This window comes from Monopterus albus, unplaced genomic scaffold, assembly GCF_001952655.1.
Source record: "Monopterus albus unplaced genomic scaffold, M_albus_1.0 scaffold10.1, whole genome shotgun sequence".
Classification (NCBI taxonomy): domain Eukaryota; kingdom Metazoa; phylum Chordata; class Actinopteri; order Synbranchiformes; family Synbranchidae; genus Monopterus; species Monopterus albus.
The window spans coordinates 233,144-260,617 of record NW_018127890.1 but is presented as its reverse complement, the minus strand read 5'-3'; the positions used below and the strand labels follow the sequence as shown (position 1 = coordinate 260,617).

The 27,474-nt window shown below is 40.3% G+C and overlaps 3 protein-coding genes across 7 annotated transcripts in view; 1 reads left to right on the top strand and 2 right to left on the bottom strand.

The window, feature by feature from the left end:
• Nucleotides 1–3,139: 3,139 nt before the first annotated feature.
• hnrnph3 (heterogeneous nuclear ribonucleoprotein H3 (2H9)) lies at nt 3,140–14,071 on the bottom strand. 4 transcript variants are annotated; one of them, XM_020589822.1, is made up of 11 exons: nt 14,017–14,071; nt 11,639–11,731; nt 10,894–11,049; nt 10,411–10,554; nt 8,949–9,087; nt 7,976–8,172; nt 7,219–7,314; nt 6,681–6,796; nt 5,808–5,943; nt 4,762–4,818; nt 3,140–4,552 (listed from the first exon to the last, which is right to left on the bottom strand). In XM_020589822.1, the coding sequence occupies exons 1-11, from the start codon at nt 14,021–14,023 to the stop codon at nt 4,476–4,478; spliced, it is 1,218 nt and encodes a 405-aa protein (XP_020445478.1). In that variant the 5' UTR covers nt 14,024–14,071; the 3' UTR covers nt 3,140–4,475. The 4 variants fall into 4 exon arrangements, with proteins under 4 accessions (XP_020445478.1, XP_020445479.1, XP_020445481.1 ...); XM_020589823.1 differs by lacking the exon at nt 14,017–14,071 and adding an exon at nt 13,810–13,889; XM_020589825.1 differs by lacking the exon at nt 14,017–14,071 and adding an exon at nt 12,944–13,075.
• On the top strand, nt 13,963–19,615 carry LOC109954476 (phenazine biosynthesis-like domain-containing protein 1). The gene is made up of 10 exons (XM_020589827.1): nt 13,963–14,057; nt 14,296–14,395; nt 15,315–15,413; nt 16,166–16,275; nt 16,616–16,645; nt 16,773–16,861; nt 17,329–17,420; nt 17,695–17,773; nt 18,084–18,175; nt 18,363–19,615. Exons 1-10 carry the CDS (start codon nt 13,974–13,976, stop codon nt 18,473–18,475), a joined length of 888 nt encoding a protein of 295 aa, XP_020445483.1. The 5' UTR covers nt 13,963–13,973; the 3' UTR covers nt 18,476–19,615.
• The window catches only part of dna2 (DNA replication helicase/nuclease 2), a 14,273-nt gene continuing 5,508 nt past the window's right edge, over nt 18,710–27,474 (bottom strand). For both annotated transcript variants that reach the window (XM_020589820.1, XM_020589821.1), the window contains exons 8-25: nt 27,276–27,398; nt 25,928–26,174; nt 25,662–25,776; nt 25,207–25,363; nt 24,824–25,015; nt 24,361–24,603; nt 24,140–24,253; nt 23,824–23,933; nt 23,439–23,548; nt 23,213–23,341; nt 22,833–22,925; nt 22,391–22,584; nt 22,140–22,229; nt 21,190–21,403; nt 20,709–20,798; nt 20,383–20,568; nt 20,139–20,285; nt 18,710–19,899 (exon numbers count right to left, since the gene is read on the bottom strand). In XM_020589820.1, the coding sequence (XP_020445476.1) occupies nt 19,846–19,899; nt 20,139–20,285; nt 20,383–20,568; nt 20,709–20,798; nt 21,190–21,403; nt 22,140–22,229; nt 22,391–22,584; nt 22,833–22,925; nt 23,213–23,341; nt 23,439–23,548; nt 23,824–23,933; nt 24,140–24,253; nt 24,361–24,603; nt 24,824–25,015; nt 25,207–25,363; nt 25,662–25,776; nt 25,928–26,174; nt 27,276–27,398 (2,608 nt within the window). In that variant the 3' untranslated portion in view covers nt 18,710–19,845. The remainder of the gene's footprint in view (nt 19,900–20,138; nt 20,286–20,382; nt 20,569–20,708; nt 20,799–21,189; nt 21,404–22,139; nt 22,230–22,390; nt 22,585–22,832; nt 22,926–23,212; nt 23,342–23,438; nt 23,549–23,823; nt 23,934–24,139; nt 24,254–24,360; nt 24,604–24,823; nt 25,016–25,206; nt 25,364–25,661; nt 25,777–25,927; nt 26,175–27,275; nt 27,399–27,474) is intronic.

Genomic DNA, 27,474 nt, shown 5'->3' with positions numbered 1-27,474 from the left:
CACGGGCCCAATTTCTTACTTGACGACAAACAATTTGAGAATAGTAGAGTCCTATGTCTGCTTTCGCCTAGTACACAATTACAACACATTGTACTGGCAGGGACAGTTGCACTTAATAAGAATCAGTTATACAAATGAAACCATTTATTTGCAGTAAATAGTATCGGTTAGTACCAGTGACACTGATGCAGGGAGTACAAGTTGCCCATGAGACATTCTACATAATAGCTTCACATTAAAAAATGTAATATATATACTCAATATGACAAATTTCAAATGTACTGAAGGAAATGCTCTAAAAGACAGATAGATGTGAGGATTTCGAGGCTGATCAGCAGGTCACATTTCGCAAAGAAATTCCCTGCAAAGTTTGTGGTGATGACAGAAAGGAGGAAAACTTTAGAATGACCTGAACAGCCAAACCTCTAGTCCTACATAGTACTGCATTATAATAATGTAAGCCTCAACTATCAAGAGTGCAGTGGACACAAGCTGTAGGGCAGCATTCACAAAGGCACAAAAGATCAACTTAGCAGGTTAAATCCATTGTAACTAGATACAAACTAAAGCACAAATTGGATTCCTGTATAGTGTGAACATCAGAACTGTGTCAGCAAATGAAATTGGTCTCATTTTTTCTGTCCGTGTTATAAGTACAGGCACAGAAATAAATGTAGTTTAATATACTTTGTACTTACCATCAGAAACCGAGAACTGAAGATCACTGGTCAGAATAAGTGGTTTAGCTCCTCTGACACAATGATTAGATTAATTCCCCGCTGGCTGAGGCTTTCAAAGGAACTGAACAATTTTTTGTGCCTGTGTAAATGTAGCAAATTCCACTTACTTGTACTTCTCATGTTGCCAGAAGCCGTGTATTTCTGCAGAGAGGATAACTCCCTAAAACAGCCCCAGTTCTTTTCCAAGTAGCAGCACTAACAAAGCACACAGTGCAGGTTAAAGGAACATTTCATTTGACACTAAAGCAGTGGATGCTACTTAAGGGACCAAGAGTAGCAACAGATGCCATCGTTATCTCTTTGGCAACTGATTGAAATCATGTCTAGCTTTTTGTTGATGAACCACTGATGAGTGGTGGCTGTTAAGAACAAACTAGTGTTAAACGCTGGTGACCATAGGGCCCCAAAATGTGTTGGAACACTTTCCAATTTTATACTGCCTATAATATAGGTTGATTAGAAACTATTTATAATTATGTTTAACAATTTGTACTTTCAAAAGTTTGTTAGTGGTAATCTATTGGGTGCACGTTGTGTTCAAAGACAAAAAGTTGGAGGATCTAATCTTGTAAGTATGACCATCTCATGAGATAATGCAGGGTTTGGAACGGTTTGGAAATCATTAGGTTTTAACAAATTCTCAAAGTCAGTCATAGTTGTCAGTGCATAGTAAAAGTGAATTGTTAATAGTTAATCCAGTGTACTTAGTGTTAAAAACATAAATAAAGGATAAAAACGGTACCAAGCTGCAGCCCACATTAACCCATCATGTCTAGACCTATGGCAGCATAATACTTAGTTCTGTTCACATGACTAAACACCTGCATTTTCTCATAACCTGATCTGGTAATTACGAGATCATTTCTCATAATTGTGAGATAAGATAGCTTGCGTTTCTTTGGTGAATGCAATGCGCTTCGATAGTAATCTGTAGGTGGAGACATTTCAGAAGAATCACATGCACCGATCAGGCATAACATTATGACCACCTGTACCATCTGTATGTACTTCAATGCAACACTTCTGCCTTAACATTTGTGTTTATGAAGCTCAACTGTATAAATTCAATTATATGTTCATTATTGAGATCATAGTTAAAGGTGGTGTTATACTGGACTACATTATATTCAGAGGTGTCTATATTTTTGTCCTGCCCATTGACATACATGAGGGTCAGAATATTAAGAACACCTCTGAATATACTGTAGTCCAGTACAGCAAGCACCTTTAACTATGATCTCAATAATGAACATATAATTGAATTTATACAGTTGAGCTTCATAAACACAAATGTTAAGGCAGAAGTGTTGCATTGAAGTGCATACAGATGTACAGGTGGTCATAATGTTATGCCTGATCGGTGTGTACCTGCTGCTCATTTCCTGAGAGAACATGTAAAACTCTAATGTTCATGACTGTGAAGTACACAGTCTTCAGTGACGAGTTCCGCTGCACAGTCTAGTTTTGTACATCGAAATAATGTTTACAACCTGTGTTTTTTTTTTTTTTCTTTCCCAAGAAGTATTCATTTCCATGGAGATCATACAGGCCTGGGTTCATTTCAAGAGGTTTTTTCTTTTTGCAAATATTTAAAAATGATCATATCTTTATATACAACAGGCACATATCTCCGAACTGTACCCAAGCCTGAGATGTTTTCTAGTTTTGTTCCTATAAATGTCCCAGCTTTAAGTGGGACTTGTACAGTGTTGATACAACGGTATGTTATGTTATGTAATGTTCAGCTTTCTAAATTTGCCAGTTGAATATTAACTCTCTTGCCAACAAGATGTTGCCTTGACTGTGTAGCAGTTTGATTAAATCAAGCTACAAACTGAACGCTTCATTTTGTTTATCAATATTTTAATGTAGATGATAGGAAATTTCTTTTAAAGGAATAGTTCAGATTTTAAGTTGGTGGTAAAACAGTATAGAGCTCTGTGTATGTAGGAATAGGTCCTGGTCGTTGTCATTTCTCCTAATGACCCTGAACGGTTCCACCTGCAAAACGTGATAATGTACCGGTATCCCTCAGCCGCAGCATAGCAAGGTACTGTCCAGGGAAATTAGTTTTAAATAGGCCAGCTTTGAAATATACTGACTTGAAATAGCTTAGTGGGACAGTTGAAGGTGCATTTGAGCTTCAAACAAACTTAGGACTGCATGTTTTACAGAACAAGAGCTGTGCAGATTTCTCCTTAACTTTTTGCAGCGTAGTCATGCTCCAGCTAAAAGTGATAACGACCACGATCTATTCTCATGTACAAAGGGGTACATCAGTATTGTTTTAACGCCACCATGAAAAATTCCAAACTATTCCTTTAACACTTTCTGTGCTGCTGAAATTGGCTAACAATGTTTTTGTTTCTTGATTACCTCATGAACGGAGGGGGGACAGCGAGAATTAAATATAAAATTTATTAGGCAAAAATGTACAACAGCTGCATAAGCTATCTTACAGCTCAAATATAGACTATTTTACTTCCGCTCTTTGAGAGTGGAATATAATATTCAATTTTGTAATGAACTGTGAAAACATTCATAAAAAACACAAAGGCTCGCATTTATAACTTGTCAAAGCAGGAAAGCTGATCTGAAATCAGGTTTAAACTGTGGATTACTAATCTGAAAAAATTTTAAAAACTTTTTTAAATCTGAATTTCTTACAGCTTGTCACTGCTCTATTCTATCCTATTTCACTCACCTCAATACATCATTCAAGCCAAAGCAGTGACAGCAGTCAAGTGACAATCAAAACTATTCCTGGTTATCTAAGTTTTACTGTGTCCTACGAAGCTCTGCCTCCCTGCTACACAACAGATATATCATTACAGTGCATTCCAACTAACTGGGAATCCACACTAAAAGCGAGACGCGAGTGGCATGTTCCGTATCAGGACAGTGGCTGGGCGAAGTCTTTACAGGCCGGCTAACAACACAAGTGTAGTGAACAACTAGAGTTTGTCTATGCTCATTAGGAAGAAATCACATTTTTATGTAGCCTATGGATTTACAGATTTTGCTCGGCTCGTTACAAAGTGAAACTCAAGCAGCCTGATCAGTCGTAACCGATGCCAGTAGAAACAGAAAACAACAGGATAGGTGTGATTTAAACGCACTAAATGCAGCAGAGGACAAAAGCAGACACGAAGCATAAAAAAACAATAGGGTTCTACGGGAGATGTGCGACTCATGCAAGTCTCAGATTCAGTGTCGACTGACAAATTTGACAGTGCAATTCTAACTGCAGAGTGAGACGCGCGTATGTGCACTTTCAGTGTGGATTAGAGGTAAGTCACTAAAACCCATAACACACGGTTATTGTCCTTACTGTCCTATGCATCAAAACTGTGGAAAAATAAAGAGGTGTTTGATTTCTCTTAGTTGGATCACTACATAAAATGCACTTTTCTTGTGAATCATGAAAAACTACAATAAAATATCCAGCTATTTTAAAAAGAATCCAATACTCCCCATTAACCGTGTTCAGTACCTTTAACGTTTCACTATTGTCACGTTTTGTTCTTCATGGTTTTAAGGAATGGTGTAATAATAGTGCTTATTATGGTCATTTTTGGTCTGAGGTGACGGTATACTGCACCTCATATTAAAATAGCTGTTAAATAACTAACAGTGACTATCAGCTTTCCTGCTTATAAACATTAATCAAGTAAATGTGGCCTAAAGAGATGCGAGACAAACGCCATGGTGGATTGGAAGAGTTGGATGACATCATCAGTATGTGCCACGCAGTCCACTGCTACGTGAGCCTCCGCCCCCTCCTGAGTTACCATAGTAACCACCACCACGACCTGAAAGGGTTTTGAAATGGTCGGTTTTAGAAAGATTCTAGCAAGACAAGGACACTTACTGAGCTAAGACTTTTACACCAATGACCAGACAAGTACCACAGTCATCTCTGCTAATCTGTGTGATTAAAAAAAAAAAAAAAAGTTTCAAAGCTAATCAGCAACACAGAGGATTGAAACTGCCTAAATGAGAACTGTTGATGGAAACTTACTCATTTCAGCTGCTCCGCTGGATGTGGAGTTGAGGAACAGCTCAATGTAACGATGCTCTGTGGATAAAACATCAATCCATTATTTAACCCACTGAATAAATGGTTTCTTTTTCTGTTTAATGTAAAATCATCTGATCGCTTTCCCAGCTAGTCCAGGTATCATCCATAATATCTTAAACTGTCATGAAAATAATTTTGTTTTTATGTCAGTGCCCGGTTTGCTTTAAGTATGCAACTTTTTTTCTAACCATTTTAGAAAAAAGACTCGAGTGAGGTAAACATGGCTAAGATACTTGGGACACATCCAGAAACTACTACTTTTGCATTGAGGCTTCAAGCTGGTATTAGCTGCTGGAAGACACTCATTGTAGCTGAGTCACAGGCTAGCTTCAAAGCAAGCTTCAAAGTCCTGCATTCGCTGACCAGTGTTATTTCTGTTAACGAAAACTATGATGAAAAATATTCATTGAAAACCTATCTTTAAGGGTGAAAATGAAACTAAAAAGTTATGCTTGATAATGAGAACTATGACAAAATGCTTTACAGCTTTTGTCAACGAATAAAGAGTAAACAATGTGAAAGATGGACAAACGGACATGAAGTTACTTAACCTGCTGCATCTGTGGAATCAAACTGTAGGTTTCCTCCACTAGCCAAAATATCTGGTGTCCAAGAGCTGAATTAATGTGTTTTACCATCTTACATTCAGTAAAGTTTTGTCTCTGGCATTAGTAAACCTCTTTCTTCCAAGAAACACTAAGCATATTTTATGCTCCAGAGAATTACCCACAAAAACTGCTGGGACACAATAGGAGGGAATGTTGGCTTCACATAGTGTTAACTGCATTTCTGGAACTTGCTACAGCTTAAATGGTCTAAACTCAACACTAAAATCTGATATATTTGTGTTTCTATGGATAGAACTAATCCTCTCCTCTGCTGCTAGTCACTAAGTGTGTCTGTGTCATGAACACAGTGTAATGTAGTGTAAAAAGTGGTGTCATGAGAGCCAACATGAGGACAGGCAAGCTGAGGAGAGTACATACGCATGTGATTCTTGTCTTTGGACATGGCCGCCACAGCATCTTCGTGGGAGCGAAACTCCACATCTGCCTCTCCAGTCGACTTGCCACTAGGAGCCACGTCAATGTGAACCCTCAGTGGATTCAAGGGAGCAAAGAACTGCATGAAGGAAAACAGATGGATACACCCATGAGCAACAGATCATGTACATCTGTCACATCCATTAGGGACTTATGTCTGTCAACATTCTGTGTTTATTCAAATGCTGTAGCTGGTGTTATTGAGCTTCCTGACCAACAACAGGATACAAACAGCCAGAGACATCAGTGATCTACATTAACAGTCAAGTCTAATCTGGCTCCACACAGAGTTAAGGTAAACATTTTGACTGTTTATATTACAGCACGGAATGCAATTTAATGCCCATTATTTATCATGGCATTTTAAGCACTGCCCAGTAGTAGATAACACTATTTCCTATTAATATAATTAATTAAATCAACACACAACAGAAAAGATGATCAACTACTAGAAAATGAGCTGTTTGTGCTAAAATTGAAACTTGATCATTGTGAGATTCCTGGCTACTACAGGTCTGACAGTGAGACAAAGTAGTGAATGGCCTCCCGCAGCACAATCTAGCCACAACAATCCCACTTTTTATACAATGTCAGATACAGAAACATTTTATAACTAATATTACTCCCTAATGCAGGCTAGAAAAATATACAAGACTTTTATGAAATAAACGTAGGAATTAAAAAAAAAACCTTGGGGACTTTTTGTTGAAGAATAAGAAGCTTTATCAGACCTGCAGATTCCCTGTGTTGAGACTCACCGTTTGAAAATTTCACAGAAAAACAATCACTGTAACTTTTCTCTGTGTGTGTTCTTACCTTAGCAATGTCTCCCTCTGTGGCACGGAAAGGTAAACCCCTCATATGGACAAAATGGCCACTGTGAAAGCCTGAGCCGCTGTCACTTTGAGCACTGTAACTGTGGCTTCCCACCCCTGAGCCGACACACACAAAAACATTAACACAACCTCCACTGATGCAGCAGAGAAATAATCTTGACATATACCAACATTTATTTAACTTACTGATGATTAACAACAGATTAGGCTGAAAACAATGCAAATATTTCTGTAAACAGAAGCCTATTAGAGATATTCACTTAAATTTGGGGACTACAAGCAAAGATATATATAAGCTTTGCTAAACCCACTATTTATATCAAGAATATGAAGCTTAAAAATGATGGGGTGTAAAATAGTTTTAAGATTCAGACCAAAAGGTTTACATAAAATTAAAAATGTGGATAACCTTTGAACTGTTCAGCATGGGTCCTAAAGCTGTATGTGAACACAGGCTTTCCAACATGATTTCAATTTTTCTAAATGACTCTAGAGGGGATATAGAGTTTGGACTCTACCTCTTCCTCCCCTCTCTCCTCTCACTCGCTCATCGAACATGCCGTTGCCAAAGCAGTAGCTGCTGAATCCATTGTAGTGGTCAAAGTCACTGTAACCTGGACACACACACCAACAGAAACTATAATTTAACACAAAACACAGATGACAGAACTGAACAGGCAAAATGGAAAAAAAAAAAAAAACTCTCTTTGTAACAATGGGGAGGAAAACTTTAATACATACGTACCACAGCCTGTTAAAGATTGCATTGCATTATTGATAAATTACATAATAATTTGAACTTGGTTGAAATGGTTTCCCATTGTTAACGGTTTTATAAAAACCTGTCAAAATGAAACCAAACAAATGAACCAGAAACCAAACCAGCCAGGATAAACATTTTAATTATGCAAATTAATAAACTATAACCTGTCCATTGAGAAGAAAATATTGATTTAAGGAGGGCCTGTTTAGTTGGAGCAGTTAACAAAATCAAAAGGTTGGCAGAGACCCTTCTGTCAACATTATTGAAAAATACTTGTCTGCTACCTAAATTTAGTTCAAATGTGATATTTTTCCTGCTTCTCATCTCATTTTAAGGTGGTTTAGTGCTGCAGCCGGTTTATTTCACAACTGTGGTGTGATCTTTGATGCTTTCATTTCAACAGCACTAGTGAGACCCAGAACATGGGCATCACCCACGCCCTGATTCAGTAATCACTACTTCAAGTGGGAGAAAACAAATATTTCTACATGCACAAAAAAAAAGCTGCTTACCTCCATAGCCTCCTCCACTCCTCACAGTGTCCATCAGAGCCCCACCACGGCCGGCCCCGGCCCCAAAGAACCCCGTCCTGGAGCCTCCTACCAGAGGTCTGTCATAGGGCCCTGGTCTCTGGCCTCCCATTCCCCGTCGGGGAAGCTCATAATAGGCTCTGATCTCATTTCGGCTGCTCTTAAAAATCTCTATGTACCTGCAATATGAGAGCCCCATGGGGTGGGTGAGTGAGTGGGGGGTGGGGGTAGAGGAGAGGGTTAAGGTGCAGAACTTGCTTAGCTTGGGTTACATAGACACATGATTAACAGAGAGAGAAGAGAAACATACAAAAAACAAATATTCTAAACACCGGTCTAAGTTGTTTGAACCTGGAGCTGAGTGCCTGAATGACAATTTACAAAGCATTAGCTGGGCTTAGGGCTATAGCAGATTTATACACCAACCTCACCTCTTGATATTTACAGATAAGTAAAACCTTACAAAACTTTTAGGTGCTGTGTTGGACATTTTAATCAAATGCTACAATGGAAGAGACTGCCTTGAATGTCCTTTGCTATACTTGATCCCCTCTTCCACATTATCTATACGATATGTGTATGAGAGGCTAGAAAAGAAGTGCCAATAAAATAATCTAATGTACCCAACTGAGTAAACCTCCTGGGTCTTAAATGATCACCAGTAAAACTCTATGGCATAAAATGATCACACCACCTTTAACTTAAAGATAGATCCATGAACTTTCATCCCAAAATTAACCACGTCACCATAATTAATACATCAACCCATTTGCATTTAATACATATTATATGGCCCACCCGATTAATTTATCATTTCCATAATTATTTTATCACACCAACCCATGCTTACCATTCAGAACCCATCCCATTAATACCATAATTATTCTAATATGACCACCCATGAAACACTACAATAGAAGCCCAGCCCAGCCCATCCCTTTCCCGTCTGTCCCACCTGTGCCCTATTCTTTCCTTGTGTTTCCCCAGAGCCTTTTCTGCTATCTCCTTTGAGGCAAACTGCACGAAGGCTTCCCCTGTGCTCCTCCCCTGGTAGTCCACTGGCAGAGTAATCCCATTTGGCACGATTCTCAACCCTTCAACCCAAGCACACATAAATACATAGGTCGGTAGGTGGACTGATAATAGAATGGATAGAACAACACCCACTGCATCACTGGAGCTTTGAGGATTAATATATGTCATTACAGTGAATAAACAACAGCTGTAGTATCTTGCAAGTCTGCATTAGAGAGGGACATCTCAGAGGACTGCCCAGCAGGGAATAAAAATACTGGCCTGGAGTCAGCATACACCATGGTATTACAATAGATAGAGGATTTTTTTCCCCCTCGATAAACTGCTGAATACAGTACATCACTGGCCAAATTATTATTTATTAGTGCTGAATGACACTGATTCATTTAGTGGTTATTATCCTAGACAGAGGAGGCCATTGAGCAGAATGACAGTACTGACCCCAGATCAGTGTCATGGGATGGTGTCCCTCAGCCAAATCAGCCCAGCCCATCCTATCATTTAAGCCCCTTTAGGGGGCACGATATCTATAGGTCATATAGCACAAACATGTTAAGTAAAGTTGTAATACTAACATGGTGAGAAGTATACAAACAGTTTATTACAGGGACAAATTAGTAAACAAAGTATGACTGTACTACAAAAAGACACACACATTAGGCTTTTGGACCATGACAGAGACACTAAAATGAAGATATGTAATCCTGCCTATTCTGGGGTCAGGGGTTTGTAAATAAGCATAATTAACAACAAGAGATGAGAGAAATAATACAGGGGGAAAAAACATTAAATGTTAGCCAAACTGTCCATTCACATACAATGAATGTTGCTGTTGTGTTTTTGTGCAGCTGAGCTAATGAGAGTACAGAATATAGTTGCCATACTTTTTGTGAAAGCCATGCTTCATAATCTCATAGAACCTTTTAAAGTAAGGGCCCATAAATGTACAGTTGATCACTTTTGTTTTATTTGTCTACAAAGAAACTTGCCATGAGAATGATATTAAAGCTTGTTCTAACTCTAGTCTTATTAAAATCCTATGGAATTTCCTATTGCTGCTGTTGGTGTTCAGGGCCTGAGAAGCCTACTGAGACATACAGTAATACAGGGCTATACATAAACAGCGACCATGCCAACATTTATCTGACATTTCTTTAAATGGTTTGGTCTCATTTGATTGTCTTGCACTCAAGAGTTAAAAGGTTCATTTGCACATATGTTGGCTGCAGTTTGTCAGTACCTTACACTGTGGTGCCCACTGTGATGCAGAGAGAACACTTTGACACTCGGTGAACAGCCTCTCTAAAATAACTATCCTTTAGATTAACACAAATGACACAATTTCAATTGAGTAAATAGATCAAGTTCAAGTATTCATGTACCTGAGAAGAACTGAACAATCTCTTCCTTGCTGCAGCCAAAGGGCAGGCCTCTAAGTCTCAGCATGCAGCCACTGCAGCTGTCATAGTCAGCAGGACCGTTACGTTTCAGCACCCAGTCCATTTCACTAAGGTTGGACTTGAACACTGATTCATATATGCAGACAGACATAACACAACAAATGCATGTAATCTGAAATTACAATTAAACTTAGAAAATATGCATTTTTCATTAGAGCATTATTCAAAGCTTATGACACAGAAAAAAGCAGATAAATGTATATTTGCACCGGGAAACCAGTTTCTGGAGAGTAGTGACACAAACTTTCACATGTGTGGATCTAAACATTAAACTGATAAGATGTCACAAATCTAGAGATTTATAATAATGTGCTAATATTACAGCAACTATTCAAAGAGAAAATCAACATAACAGGACAAACTTTACTGGTCCATCAGTCTGTTATGACTGTTCATATTGCTTACCCTCTATGTATCGGTGTCCCATGTATTTACGGTCCTTCGCAAGGGCATTCTTAAAATCCTCTGCTGTTTTCAGCTCAATAAATGCCTCTCCACTGGGACGGCCTTCTTTAGAGTAGGTGAAACACACCCCATTTACTTTCCCAACGATGTCACAATCTGCAAATAAGTAAGACCAGTTGAGATTTCCTGCTAAGAGATATTTCTCTCACAGGGTACATCTATCTAATTTGAACTGTTTGGGACAGGAGAAAATCTAATCCTGAAAACTAAAACTTTCAGCATTAAGATGAAGTAACAGCTCAGAAGAGGTGAAGAAACCCAGAGTAAGCCAAACTGCCCTTCTGGGCACATTATAGCTTTACGCTACTCTACTCCAGACATGTTGAAGAAGGGAGAGAAGACTCTTGGACAGTCATGAATCAAATATCAATAAGGCCTCATGCAACAAGTATTTAAAGACATTGCTGCACACCTCAGCAAAACCAATAGAGTTTCAGTAGACCCTTGAAGTGACTAACACAACTGATTTATATTTTAAAATACAGACTGACTTTGACTTCCACAGTTATTATTAAAAGTTATTCAGGTGTGATTCTGATGCTCTGGGTTCACATTTACATTAAAAACAAGGTAAAGGTGAGGACAATTTTCTGTCAATTTAATGTTCACTTATATTTACTAGGATGGATGAACAACTGTAAAATAATCACTATTTCAACAGCTAGCAAATTGTGCGTATTCTCACCAGAGAAAAAACTGGCCACCTCCTCCTGCGTGCAGGACCAGGGTAGTCCTCTGATCCTGACCACGTAACCCTCTTCATTCAATGACATTCTCACTGCCACAGGAAGCACAACACAACAGCAAGACATTAAATTACTGTGCCAGTAACATGTTTATTATTAAGCCCATAACATTATAGTGTTGTGTCTCCAGTATGCCTTGACCTCCTAGCACTGGTCATTGTGTGAAATCACTCTTGCAATTAGATGTACAGGCACTTTCTATAAATATTTTCACTCTGCTTTTATAGTTTTAAAATTTGTCTCTGCCATTTCTGTCTTATGTGTGCACTACTAATGGTAGATATGATTAAAGTTACTTAAAAAAAAGAAAAAAGGACAGAGGCATGGTGGAAATTTTCTAAAGCTTTTGATTTTACTTAAAAAAAAAAGAGCGATCAGCTGGCACACCTAGTATTTATTGGCTGCTGTTGCCATTCATGGCTGATCCTAAGACGGTTTTCAAGTAAAACCGGAAGCTTGATAAAACTGCCAGCATGTCTGCCTCCTTTTATTTGTATTGAACATTAATGACAAATATATACTTTGTGTTGCTTCGAATAACTATAAAGACAAGAGCATGAATTATAAAACATGCATATCGTATACAAATTTCCTCTGGCACATAACTTGAACGACATAACTGGGGCAGGAAGCTGACATTGGTGTTAGAAACAACTCAAGTTTGGCCTGTAGGCAAATAAACAATTACAAGTGACATAAACATTATACCCGCAATTACAAACAGTATACAATAAGAGAACCGCGGTAGGAAATATCCGTTAATTCAGTACTATAATACAAGTTAGTGCTATTATCACAACAGCGGAACAAGCTAACATTTGTTATAGTCTACTTCCTCCTTCCAACGGTGTCTCAAAGTGTTGCTAAATCCAAAAGATTTCAACTTAAGCTAACTAAGACCTTTCCTAACGCATCCTTACAAAGCATTATCTTCTCTTTAATAAAGTTGCTTCTTTGAAGTTCACAAAAGGAGAGCATTTGTCCGCCTAAAAACAGGGCATTAGCTTTTAGCTAACGTTTCTCCACTGCCATTCTGACGTGCTAATGTTAGCTTGACAACAGTAGCAGTTAGCAGGCTAACAGCTAAAGCTAACCGTAGGACACTGACAGCGGTCAAACGCACAAAGCAAACCAGTTCAATTCATAACCACCGCATGCTGTCACCAGGTAGGAAAATATATTCCCGGGTAGAAATATGTCACAAATCAGTGGAAAAATGTTTTAAAACTGTGACATGATCTTACAGTCGCCTCTTGTCCCCGGTCTCTTGCTCCGGTTCCGAGCCTCAGGTAACACGGCTAGCAACCAGCTCAGGTAACGTATGTTGTCGCGAGACTTCAGCGTAGAAACGATAATGCTGGCAAGTTTGTAGTAGTAGTAATAATAATGCTATTACTGTTATTATGAGACAAAATGTAAGCGTAAGTAAACAGGATGTTTACGATTTTCTAAAATATTTTTTTTTAACTTAGGCTAACTAATATAGCCTATTGTACCTTTCATCTAAGATTGCAGTAGTGGCAGAAAAAGGTCTACTCCGATCTTTTACTTAAATGCCACAACGTATAAAGCCATGGATTAGAACACTTATTTAAGTGAATGTACAATAATATTAGCATTAGAGTATATTTAAAGCACTCGTTATAGACAATGGTCAATTTCAGAGTAATTTCTGAGTAGGCCTATAGGCCACTATAAAGTAAACATTTACCAGCTGCAACATAAAGTGATGAACACTACTGCACCAGTAATTAGGCTATAACCCAATAATATAATGTACATTAATGTGAGATGTGGCATTATGAATAATTAATACTTTTGTACTTAGCTACAAGTAACATTTTGAATGCAGGACTTTTACGAGTGTTTTTAAAACTGTGGTATCACTATTTTTACTTAATCCGAGTATTTAGACCACTTGTCATTTATACGCGACAAGCAGTAGGCTAATCCTTGCTATATCCAATAGCCGACATTTAAATATAGATTTGACACTCGTCAAAAAACTGCGTTAGGTAGCCTACGTCCATTAGCTGTTATGGAGGGAGCAGAGCCTAGTATTCCGTAACTACTTCACATCACAGTAACACACTAAAGGAAACACGCTTACTCATGGCGTTGAACACGTGCGTTGAAAGCCTGAAAGCCCTGCAGCGAGGAGGTGACACTGAAATCAAATAGACAGGGTCGAAAGTCCGTCCAGACTGTGTCAACCCCACTGTCCATACTGGAGATAGTCATTTGCAAGCCGATTTCATTTTCAGTCCAACCATAATGGAGATTCCAGTATATACGGTGGATGCCTTCACCAACTTACCGTTCATGGGGAACCCCGCGGCTGTTTGTCCACTTATGCATGTGAGTAAGAATAGTAAAGTACTGTGTTGGGCCTGCTGACAAAATGGAATGGAAAATCTATCATGACACCTCAGCTTGCTGCTTCTATGATATATTTTGGTTATTTGTTCAAATAACATCTTTGTAACACTCTCTCATTTGTCACATGATTACAGGGTTTGCTCTAATCAGCCATAGATTTTTCTAGCCATTTATGCAGTGTAAGTACTAAAAATGTTTTTATTTGTGACTCTATCAGGAGCTGACTGAGGATTTATGTCAGAAGATAGCAGCAGAGATGAATCTGTCAGAAACAGCTTTCATCATCAAGATCAACCAGTCAGACAGTTTCACTACAGGTCAGAGATTTGTTTACTATGTTGTCATTACATAATTTGTTATCAGGGGACATTTGCCACAGTGCTTCAACAGAGACATCAGGTTAGCCTTTCGTTACAAGAATTAACCCCTACATTTTTACCATGTACAGCCTATGTATTGTTATTGAGGCTGTTAAAAATGTAGATAAACTTGCTGCAGGCAGTTCAGTGCTTTCTGGTAGAACAAGCCATAAAATCACTGCATCCACAGGTTACATTAGGGCGCGATTCAAAAGTTTATTTTATGGTAATTTGTCAGCATTTGGCAGAATGTTTAGTTGGGCTACACATTTCAGATTGTTTGCATCAAAAAGTAAACAGCAAGCATCAGCAGAGTTCACACTCTGGTGATTGGTCAGGTCAGCCCTTAGAAAAGTTGTGTACAAATCTCACTCATGAATGGATTATGAGACAAAGGGCCCATGGGCACAGAGTGTCAAAGGCCCCCACCCTCCAACAGTGGAGCTCCAGACTGAAAGCGTCACAAAATGGCTCCAAAGAACACAGCAAGGGCCATTTTGTCTTTTTGTGAATGTTTTCTGCACCTTTGTAGTATTTTTGCTACTCTTTGTAGTTTTGTGAGGTAATTCTGCACCTTTTTGTTGTATTTTTGTTACTGGTTATTTTGTTTCTTTTTGTGGTCATTCTACATATATTAGCAATCATTGCAGTAGTTTTTTGCCTCTTTGTGGTTATTTAGTTTCTAGTCAACTTGCATTTCTCTTTGCAATCACTGCAGCCTCTCAATTTCCACTGTGCAATACATTGTGGAATAGTAATTCATATGAGAAAATGTTGTAAATGTATGAGCTTTGCTATATATAAAGTAATTTCTTGCCGTTTCAGATCATTTTAAAGTTCAGACTTAACAGTGCTGCAAATATGATGTGATCAACAGGATCCAGGTTCCGGCTCCGATGGTTTACACCAGTCACTGAAGTGAATCTGTGTGGTCATGCCACTCTGGCCTCTGCGGCCGTGCTGTTCCAATATAAGAGTAAGACACTAAACAAATGCACAAAGACATGAAAAGGTTAATTAGCCTTTACCTACAGTTTACATAAGTCAGATTGTATCAGCAGCATGGTACACAGGACAAAATGACTGAAGCCATAAACCTGAAGTTACACAAGTACAGGCAGACATTTTGTAAGTTGTGCTGATAAAGTCTCTAAAGTCTTTGTTTTGAAAAATGCAGTTTCATATAAGGGAGTGCAGAGTTTTTGCCAATACAGACACCAGTGTTGTAGCACTTGAGTCCAAGAATTGGACTCGAGTTCGGTACTTGTGGCTTGATTTGGGCACTGATGACTCAGACTTGGACTTGAGCAGTGACTGCTTTCGGACTTGGAAGCTGGAGACAAGGACTTTTTTTTTGTCGTAACAGGCCAGAATAATTTGGCATAAGATAGTGACACTGATATTCACACTCTTCACTTCTAAGTAGTGTATGTGTGCTTATGAGTGCATTTGTTTGACTATTGTGTCACACACAGTAAGAAAACTCCTATAATGATGAGAGCTCAGTCAGTTGTGTATAATGCAGACCTTAATGACTCGGACTCGAACCCTACCGACTGTTCTTTGGTGACTCAGACTCAAACAGTGAGGACTGACTCGACTCCGACTTGAGTTTAGTGACTCGCCTACAACACTGACAGTAACATTAGTAAATCACATGCTAACACTTCAGTAAAACTAGTTCATCAACTACACAGTGAATATTCATTTATATCTTTTGTCTATTAGAGAACATTAATCCCACACTAGTGTTTGAGACCAGGAGCGGGGATCTGGCTGTCACCCAGCAGGGGGAAGGCTATGTCATGGACTTTCCTCTCAACCCACCCACTCAGGAGGTACAGTATATGGTCAGACAAACACATCAGGACAGTGTTGCAGAAGCAGGTCATCCTTGTTGACATCTACAGTTGTAGGTTTAATTATTTCTCTCAAAATGTGAATTTATTCCACACGGTGAAGAAAAACTAATTAAAACACAGTCACTCCTTTCCTGTCATTCTGGCTTTCTCATTTTCTACACTGCTGTCATGTAATTCAGCAGCACTAACAGGACCATCCTCTGCTGTATGTATACAACCAGTAGTTGACTGGTAGTGTATGACTACCAGAACCATTTCAAGACTTTAACAGGCTTTAATTGTAACAGCTTTTTCCCCCGCAACCCCCTTTCTTCAGGATCCCAGTGAGTTCAGAGACATCGTTGAGGTAAGAGATTTTGCACCAGACACCTCTTGCACCACTGACTCTGGCTTTTCTGTCCATATGATCCCAGTTTGTACCAGGGTGATTACATTCTTGTGTTTCGGTGTTCGTGTGCTTCTGCATGATACAGGCAGCAGTTGGAAACCACCCAGTTCAGGAAGTTTGTCTGAGCTCGAACACTAAGAAACTGCTGATTCGCCTGGCTGACAGCTGTGACAGGTTGCATTCAGAACACATTGACATAGATGCTACTAACTTTCTGACATATTCTATTGGTGATTTACTCCAAAAACCCTTTTACATGTAAATTTCTGAAGACAAAAAACAATGTAATAAGTACAAATAAAGTCTAAAACTGGGAGTAACAAAGAGTTATATAAAACAATGGGCAAAAAGGTGCATTTAAATTCTGCAGTGGGAATTGTTGCAAGAGTGACTTAAATACAATGAGATTAATACACATGGACACATTCAACATGGGCCAGCAGAATGAAGGTAGGGGGTGTCAGTCCATTAGCAGCTTCACGGGAGCAAAAAGGCTTAGTGGCCAAGTGGGAGGCTGGTTACACTTCAACATGCCAAAAAAAAACCCCTGCTCAAACCAGGCAGAAAGTCAAACCACTGACCTTCAAGCTTAGTTTTCTAAATCCCTACATGTATCTGTGCTGCATGTGTGTTGTGTCCAGGTCGGTGCTAAGCAGTCTGAAAGTTGATCCTGTCGCCCTTCGGAGCAGTGACAGGAGTGGAAGAGTCAAATCAGTAATCATCACCATGAAAGGTGACCAGACTTTTATGGCCAGACCTGATGCGGTTTCATCAGTTTTACAGTGGTGCCAAATTTAAAACATGTAGCTTCACCATGACATGAAATTTGAAAAGAAACCTCCCTGAAAAGTTTAAATTCTCCCAGTTCGACCATTGTTGCGTGTTAATATTTACATACGTTTTCTGCCCTTTAGCCTACAAATATTACATATTAACAGAACTGAGTAGTCAAGCCCAGCATACAACCACAAACCAGCCCCTTTAAATGCTCGTCTGTCTGCCGATAGGATCTCCAGACTGCCAGCCAGGGTACGATTTCTACTCCAGAAACTTTGCTCCATGGGTTGGCATTCCTTTTTTTTTTTGGTAGGACCACTACTTCACCTACCACATCACTTATCTCTACTACTACTATTACTACAACTCCCCCTTAGCTGCATTTACTCACATGCAGGCTTCATTTGGGTACAAAAGGGATTTTATTTCTCTCACAGCTGTGCCATCACGTACCTGCCCGAAATCATTTAATTTTGCCATAACATTGTCATTATTGTGCAGTTCTGTACATTTTCATACAAGGTCCAACGATATCTACAGATAGGAGTGATAAGAAGTCGAGCAATTAGGTACCAAAGATGCTAAATGTTTAATTTGTCTTGTAAAATTTGCCAACCAGTTTGTTTCATGTGCTTTTGTTTCTTGCAGGTTCTGCCCACACCGTCCTAGGAAGCTACTGGTCGAAAAAACTAGGAAAGAAGAAAATGCTGGGTAATTATTCTGATTCTACATAATTAACATTTATTTGATTAGCAACTATCTAGCTGAAGTCTTACAGGCAAAGTCCTTCATTCATTCAATACCGTATCACACAATAACAGGTGTCAGTTCCCACTCTACAGTCTACTACTACTGAACTGAACCGTCTTGTCACTGTCATCCCTTGTGTTTTATGTAGCTTACCAGTGCTCCAGTCGAGGAGGGGAGCTGGAACTGGAAGTGAGAGACAACGAAAGAATCAACATAGCTGGACAGGCCGTCACTGTACTGCAGGGAACAATCACACTGTAACCACAGACACGTGCAGAGAAGCGAGAAGAATTTAATAAAAATGAGATGGTTTAAGAAAAAAAAAAAAAAAAAGCTAAATTGACTCAAGTCGAGAATAATCAATCTAATGATGTAGCGTCACTCAGCTAACCGACATAATACAGGATACAGAGACTACTACACACTTTGGTAGGATTTGTACCATTTATTCACATAATAGTAAAAGACCCAAACTGTATAAGTAGTAAGAAAAAAAAAAAAAAACAACAAGAAGTCAGAGAGTGCTCATGTAAAACCAGATCAAAAGGTACAATCAGTGTTTGGAGCATTACTTGACACCCTGCTCACAAAAATCAGTTAATTTCAGTAGCACCAGTTTACACTAACTATACATTTAAACATTTTAATTCCTTAAAGCTGCAATTTGGCTGACTGAACTTATGTGAGTGATGATTTTCAGTGTCACAGAAATACCAAGTTGTGCCTAAAATACTGTCACAGTGTATTGATAGAGGTATTTGATCAAACTCACCTGACTTTTATGAAGTTTGGTGCTTTGTACCATCATTTATCACAGTCAGTTCAACAGGTTTTAGCTACCATTTATTTGTGTGTGCAACAAGTTTAGCCGGTCAGTACCTCAGGTTTTGTCCCTCACTGTCTCCCAGTGTGGACAGTTACAGAGAACTTTCAAACTGGAATGAAGAGTGTGTGCAATCAGATGAGTCAACAGTATCAGCAGCAGGAACACCACCGTTTACATTCAGTTTGAGAGTTTCTAACTGCTTTCTACTTTATTTTTTTTTAACGTTTATATTGACTAAACAAACAGAATGGCAAACAACCATATAGCAAAGAAATAGCTTAAAATCAACATAGAATTTTATTTTGTGAAAAGTATATAAATACGTGAACAAACACTAGGTCTGCTCTGACTTTCAAGATTTCAGTTTTATAGCTAAAAGCTGCCACCATTTCTGTGCTTTGTACGATCATGGCTGTAATGTTGAATGATTCTGTTTTGATCTATGTGGTTCAGATCACCTACTTGAACATGTACACATTCTGCAGGTACTAGTGTGTTTAGTATCATCTACCTCCACCAAGTGCATATTAGTAAGGACACAAAATAACCACAGGAGGAGCTGCAACATAAAGGACTGTAGACCGTAAATGCCACTGAATGACTTTCAAAATGGACAGCACAGTAATGGCTATGGTTTGACTTGCCGACAACCTCCCACAAGTACCTCCAGCTCAGATGTTTGATCACAACCTCCTGGCAGATCATGCAGACCTTTTCCAGACTGGTACTCAGCTGCTGTGCTGATGAGGTGCCTCACCACTACTGGCTCCTCCACTGAGAGACAGGCAGGTGACCTGAAACACCATCACAGATGCATGCTGGGTAAGGCCTTGTGGGCAGCTGGTGGGAGCTGGATAATGTGAAGTAAGGGTTCAGGAAAAAAAAAAAAAAAGCAACGGAGACAGAAGAAACCTGCCAAGCTGCCATTTGTTTGAACACTGGTGATTTACTGTTCGACTTTAAATTACTATTGTGTGTAGAGCTTAATCCAGCTTGCAATCAATTGGTAGAATTGAATATGTTCCCAATAAAGAATCATTCGTACTGAGAATGAAGCAAAGTTCAGTGAGAATATGAGGATGTGTTTCTAAAGGATATCATGTTCTCTTGCTGGAGATGGTTGAGGAGTTTCTCCACTGGTGTGTAGCGGCGTAGTGTTACAGCAGAGCCCAACATCAGCAGCTTGTGCTTGGCCCTGGTAATGGCTACATTCAGTCGACGCCAGTCCTTCAGCAGCTCTCCTAACTATGAGTGGGGAAGGGGGGAGAGAATCAGGTCACTCACTTGTTTGCTTCTCCATCCGTGAAGAAACAGTAACAGGAAAAGAGAGCGGGACACTTACGTTTCCCTCCCCTGCAGTGCTCCTGACAAAAGAAAGCACGATTAGACTTTTGTCCCGCCCTTGGTATCGGTCCACTGTGTTCACCTCCACTCCGGTGAACGCAGAGGAGTGCAGCAGAGCGGAGATTCTCTTTAACTGCTGTCTGTAGGGCGCAATGACACCGATATCACTGGGCTTACACCCTGCCTGAAAAAAAAAGAAATATAAACAGAGGTTTGGACAATGACGGCCACACTAATTTCTCTCATTTTTGCACTTTTTCACTCCCATTAATGTCAAGTATTATGCCACATATACTTCAGTACCAGTTGACAAACTTGATGTACCTTTATCAGCAGTGAAAGCAACTTGTGTACAAGAGCAGCCTCGGTGCGATTGCTTACGCCTCCCTGCTCCACCGACTCCAGGGCAGGCACCTAAAGAAAAGGAGACAAAAGACAAGATTAAGACCAGAAGACATCCACTGCTTCCCTCAAACATTGTTCTTCATGTACTCTGTGTGCCACGCTCATAACCAAAGTGACCAGCTTTGGTAAACCACTCCTGTTTTCATCAGACCACTTTCTTTAACAATTCTAGCACCTGCCTTTATTACTTGTCTTCCAACAGAAGAACCACTTGAGCGTACTGCTTTCATGTCAGGAGCATGTGTGTGTTATGTACGTTATCAGTTCTGAAAGTTACAATAAAAAATAAAGGGGAAAAAGCTGAGCTTACAGTAAGTACACCTAGACTGTGTAACTGAGACACTATGTTGGGGTTTCCTTTCATTTGTCGCCAGTCTTGTTTATTATATGTTCAACCAACCGTTGAGCAATCGAGGAAGCAAACAGGGTTGCTAGGCGACAATGTGGCCTGTATCCATGCCAGGTCGTGCTGGGGATGAGTATGAGAGTAGGAGCTGAGCTCCGACTGAACAGAAGGTAGGAAAGGCAGGGTGAGCAGGGCCATGGCCGTCCTCTCTGATCCGCACTCCAGCTGGCCCTCGTACATCAGGGAGTTACTCAGAGACATTATCTGCCTGGGGGACAAAAAAAACCCCCAAAAAACAAATCAAGCTCAGACTATTTATCATGGAATGACTACTTTTATTGTCCAGCAACTATAGTCCTGTTTTGTAGTTTTATTGTAAACAGAATTAAGTTTTCAGTGCGATGCTAAAACTAGAATTACTGCCCCACGGTTGCATGCTGCTGCCAAGCAACCGAAGTCACAGGAATGGGACAGTGACCTTGACCTTTGACCACCAAAATGTTTCACCTTTGAGTTCTAGTGAACATTTGTGCCAAATGTGAAGAAATTCCTTCAAGGCATTTCTGTGATATCTCATTCACGAGAATGGGATGTACAGACAGATGGATAACCTGAAAGCATAATTTCTCCATCCACAGCTATCACTGACACAGGGGCATAACAAGATGGAGCAATTTAACACTCAAATGTTCAAAGTAAACTCAGATTTGTTTAATTTCAGGTTCATAATAAGGTTTACTGTATTCACAGTATGCTGTGGTGGATGGCCAGTAATCACATGAACACAGCTCTGATTTAACTATAATTTACTGGGTGATCAGTAGAACATGACCGTATGTAACAAGAAGCAGTATTATAGCCAGAACCCCACAGGATACAGCGGTAGTGTCCCTAGTGGCAGTGAAGTAGAATAACAATGTACTGAACACAACATAGCATTCTGACAGAGAATTAAATCATGGCAAAGATCACAGAGATACAGCATTGTGTTTATGTACGTTTACCTATTCATGCGGTACTGGACAGTGAGCTGGACCACTGCTTCCCTATGGAGCTCCAGTCTCTTAAACAGACTTTCATCCATTCCAAGTGACCTGGGGATAAAATAAAAAAAAAATACAGCATGGATAACTCACTTTGCTTTAATCTTAAGTGAACCCATCAGTTTCTGTGTGTTTTACCACCACGTCAAACACCCCCCCAGCTACATAACATAATCAAATACACTTATCTTATTCAAAAACACACACTTTACCTAGCTTCCTGGTTTTGCACTATTGGTGGCAGTTGTTGGTGATCACCAACCAGGACAAATCTCTTGGCATATAACAGCGGTCCCAGACAAATAGGCTGACTGATCTGTGACGCCTCATCTACGATGCAGAAATCGAACCGGCGATGTGTGAAAATGGGATGTCTGATGCTCATACAGGTGGTTCCCACCACCAGCTAGAGGGAGAGGGGACTGGTGTTACACAGCAAGACATTTACTCATTTAATTTATGGTGAAAGTTACAAGAGACAAGTGAGATGTCTTGAAGCAGATAAACTGATCAGATGTAAAATATTTTAGAACAAATGTAAATTATTAAAGAGAAAATGTCAGAAGTTTATTTATTTGGATTTAAATGGCTGGAAAGCTTCAGTGGTTCACCACAGGTTCATCTCTCCATCACTAGCACAAAATAATTCCCCACCTCCTTGTTATAAAGCTGCTCCAACTCCAACACTGTGTGAACTCCCTTCTTCCTGGCACTTTCCTCTGTGTAAGGCAGGATGTCTGGATGAACCTGGAGAAGGTGGCAGAAAACATGAGAGAAATCAGAGCAAGTCAGAGAAAGGTGGAGATTACTGGAGGGGGATAAGAGATAAGATCTAGGCTTTTCTATCTTCAGAATGTTACGTTTTGTGCAGAACTTTACAAAAAAACAAATTCCTCCATCCCCAAATAGTGATAATTACTGCATGAGGGAATGGAATAGCCTGTATTTTAAACAGCAGATAGTTCTACAGACGAACTGTTTAACAATTTAAAAACTGTACAAACACTGAATAACAGACTTCAACTATAGTGCACCTTCTGCCCCTGTCCCAGACGCAAAAATCCAACAGAGAAACGCTTCAGCTTGAGCAGGATGTTGTCAACAGCAGAGTGGGTGTAGCTGGTCAGCAACACACTGAACCCACAAGCATGTAGGATGCGAACCTGAGAGAGATGAGACAAAAGAGAATGAGCGAGGATGCCACATGAGAAACAGCGTTCGAGTTCTGGTTTTGTACGTTCAGGGCAGATGTCAGTTTACCAGGGTGCAGACAGTTGTGGTTTTGCCTGTGCCAGGCATGCCAACAATCAGTGTGTAGTCTTTAGATAACAACACCTTCTTCATGGCCTGCTTCTGGGGTTTGTTGAGACCTACACAAACAAATGCTTAAATTGACCCAGTGATGAGACATTGTCATATAAAATAGACACCATGTGTACAGACACAATTCAAGTAAACTATAGTTCCAGCATTTATGAAACATTTCTGAGGAAAAGCACATTATGTCTGCTCATTTTCCCTATGAAGTTGCCCATATAAAGCTCTGTCCTTTGCAATAATGGACTAAACTCACTCGACTACAGAAAAGGAAACAAAGTACGGGAGACGGGCGGAGTGGGAAAACTGAGCAGAGCGGCACCGTTACCTCTGAGGATGTTGGCTATAGTGTCCTTGGCCTCCCGGGGCAGAACAGAACTGAGGTTGGAAATAAACTCTGGAGGGCGAAGGTCAACAACCAGTTCCCTCAGACGATCGCTGCACAGACAGACAGACAGACAGACATCTGTACTAATGAACACTTTTCCATAAAAAAGTCCAAGGTGCTATTACACAAAAACCAAAAATACAATAAAATGTGTAATGATATTGTTTAAACTGTTTGTTTCTGAGAGATGTGTTTTATGATTTACCTGTGTGCTATGCTATCATAAAGTTAGATGTCATTATTATACTGTACCTACCTGTCCTGACAGTTTTCCATCAGTCTGGACAGATTGGTGAGGTGAGTACTGAGGCCCACCACACCTTCATCACTGTCCAGCCGAAACAACACACCACTGAACTTTGACAAGTCCCTGCAAAACACATGCAAATCGGGTCGGTGACTGCAAATGAGCAGCCGGTGAAAGAAAAGTTCAACCAACTCACTGTCACTAGCAGGGACATGTGGATTTGTTCTCACCTGTTCAGAGTGCAGCTGACCGACGTCCTGCTGACCTCACACAGGTATCCTGTTGCCAAACCAACGAGACAACCTTCCTGGTCGCTCACAACGATGCGATCCCCGCTGACCAAACTGCTGGTGGCCAAACCCTGCTGTGACGCAACACTGCTGCGCTGGAAATGATGGAGGTAAACTCCCTCAGACTGGGTGGTCACTGGGCCCCTGAGCTGCACATTCCCCACACAGCTCCCATTGTTCTCACTGCAGACACAGGTCAGAATAAACTCAGCAGACAACGGTGGAATGCTAGTAAACACTACAAAGTTTAAGGACAGGCCAGGGTTCATACACAAGTTTTTACATCCAGTACTAGATTTAACTTAGAGTGAGTGCTTTACTGTGAGTGTTTCATACCTCCTGATGACAGGAACTGTAACATTCAGAGAAAACAACTTCCTCTGTTCACGAGTCAGCTCCCTACCTCTCCTCAGCCGTCTGAAGCCACACACGCTTTCGTCCATTCTTGGCCTCCATGGTGGCAGCCTCCAGGCAGCAGAGCAGCAGCCAATGGGAGAAATAACTGAGGTGCGGTGGAGTAAGATGACCTAACTCCTGCTGCAGGAAGTCACACACAACATCCTCGGTGACGTCTGCGGTGCTGCGATCCATCGCTCTGTAGGAAGGATGAGCACAGGTGTCAAGACAGAAAAGGGACAATCAGCAAGCAGATAGAAAGACAAGAGGACAAAATAGAGAAGGAATCACTCACCAACACAAGACTCTACATTAATTATTAACTATATAAACTGGGAAACACCAGCTGACAAATCTCCATGGCTCCTGAATTAGTGGAAAAAGCTGTACCTCTCATATAAAGCACAGTTTCTCCGTTGAGGACAGTAATGGCAGGTTTGTGTGTTAGTTAGGATGTCAGGAAGTCTGGACAAACGGCTTCGCTCGGCTCCTTTCTCCACACAGTGGTGAATGTGATGAATGAAAGTGTTCCTCAGCTTCAGCAGCTCTGATGTAAACACAGAGATTTTCAGTGACAGAGACAGAGAAGAGTAAAGGTTTCACTGCGCCATCATGTTTAGTTTAATCTAAAATCAGTGCAAATAAAGCTTTGTAGTAATATTGGTAGGAGTGGGTGTGTTGGAGGTTTAACATTTAACTCTGTTTCCAGCTATAGTGGGTGATCAACTTATTTCTAGATGCAGTTTGGTCATATTTTGTAGAATTGAAAAATATTCCTATAATAAAAAGTTCAGCGGTTATCTCTACATGATGTTGCACAGGTCGGTTAAGCACCACTACTGTACCTCTGCGGTCCATGTGGCTGGCCACTACAGGGTGCAGGTTGCCAGTCTTGAGGTAAAGCAGGAAGCCAGCTTCAGGATTGTATCTGTCCATGCTCATTAGCGTGTATAGAATCACCTAGACACCCAGAAATACATCTACATTAACATCTTGAAACCATAACTGTAAGATTAAATGTGCGTAGATTCACGTAACTCTGTCTTTTCACCTGACCCCACGGGTCTGCCTGAGCCCGTCTACCTAGCTGAGCTCACTGTGGGCCACCAACCTGACTGCGATGCTCTATTGAGTTTGACTCTCTTCCAGTTTTCAGCTCCAGGGGCACCGTCTTCTCCTCCAGGCTTCTCCGACTGCCATTTCGTGGCCTTTGGATTTGAACCCTTGCTGTCACATCTATTTTCCCTTTCAGACCAAATCTCGGCGACCACACGTTCTCTTCTATATCTGCCAGCTCTGTAACTGTGACGACAGCCGCCGTATCCTGACACTTGCTTGAACCACTGCCGTTGCTAGGTCTGGGGTTATGGAGACAGACACAGCAATAGACTCTTAAGTTGACAAGGCCTTACACACACCGGCTTTAGGTAATTACATTTCAAACTGTGATTAAACATTGCATAAATATCTTCACAAGTCTCACAGTATTTATTCAAAATCTGAGATGGTGCACGCGGAAAAGGCTGGATCTGGTTCAACTTTTTCTGCATCCAGAAAGGCACTGCATTGGTGTATGCAAGTATACATGCATGTGTTCCTGGTGCATTATTATTGTGATGAACACAGTTTACCAAAGATGAAACTATTTCTGCCATGATAACTTTCCAGAGTTGTAGCATCTGGTCTGTAGGATTACAAACCTCTGTGCTGTGTTCTGAGCTTTAAACATATAAATCTGTTTCTCCAGATGGACTTCCAAGATTGTATTCGACTGTCTCACAGGTACAGGAAACAACACAGCCCTTTGCGCCGTGTTAACATATGGCAAATGTCTGTGTGAATCCAGCCTAAAGATTATAGTTAGGATTAGAGGGTGGACACCTGAACCAATCCCAACAGATCCAGTTGGTACCTGATGGTTCAGGTTGGGTTCACACAGAAATGTAGAAATCAAGTTTAGGTTCAGCCACATAGGTAAAATTTTAGGGCAATCAGGTGTAAACTAACTTGTAAACGAATCCACGCTTTTGCTTTGGTGTGGGTTAATTTAAAGTGTTAGGCCCATAAAAAATTTAAATGATGAACCAGTTAAAGAGCCCATAACAGGGAATAGCAGAGCCACAGGTTCTTTAAGTGCATGACAACTTTATCTGTAACATTATACACATAAGGGCCACTGAAGAACACAGCACAAACTCAACTGCATTGGGCTTGGTTCAGACATAAACTACAATACGCTTGTCGGCTTCAGCCACCACACTCTTGGACATGGGTCGGGTTCAGACATAAACAGGGGGCCCGATCCATACTCCAGTTAAGATAAGTCTGCAGGAACATAATGTAAGCCAATGCAATGTCCTCTGAAGTGTTGGAAACAGGACTGTGTATGTGTGTGTCTAAGTATTGTAGGACCACCTTTGATAGGAGCATTTGGCACAAATGTGTGTGTGTGAACATACATTTTGAGGCTGATGGGTTTTGGTGTCGCAGAGCTGAGGTATTCCTTTGCCCAGTATTCCAGTGAGGGTAGATAATCATGCAGGCCCTGCCTCATCTCCTCCTCACTTACACCCAAACTGTACCTGCAGATACAGCACAAACATAACTGAATATCATCAGGTGAAAACCATGATACACCACAGCACAAACCACTTACAT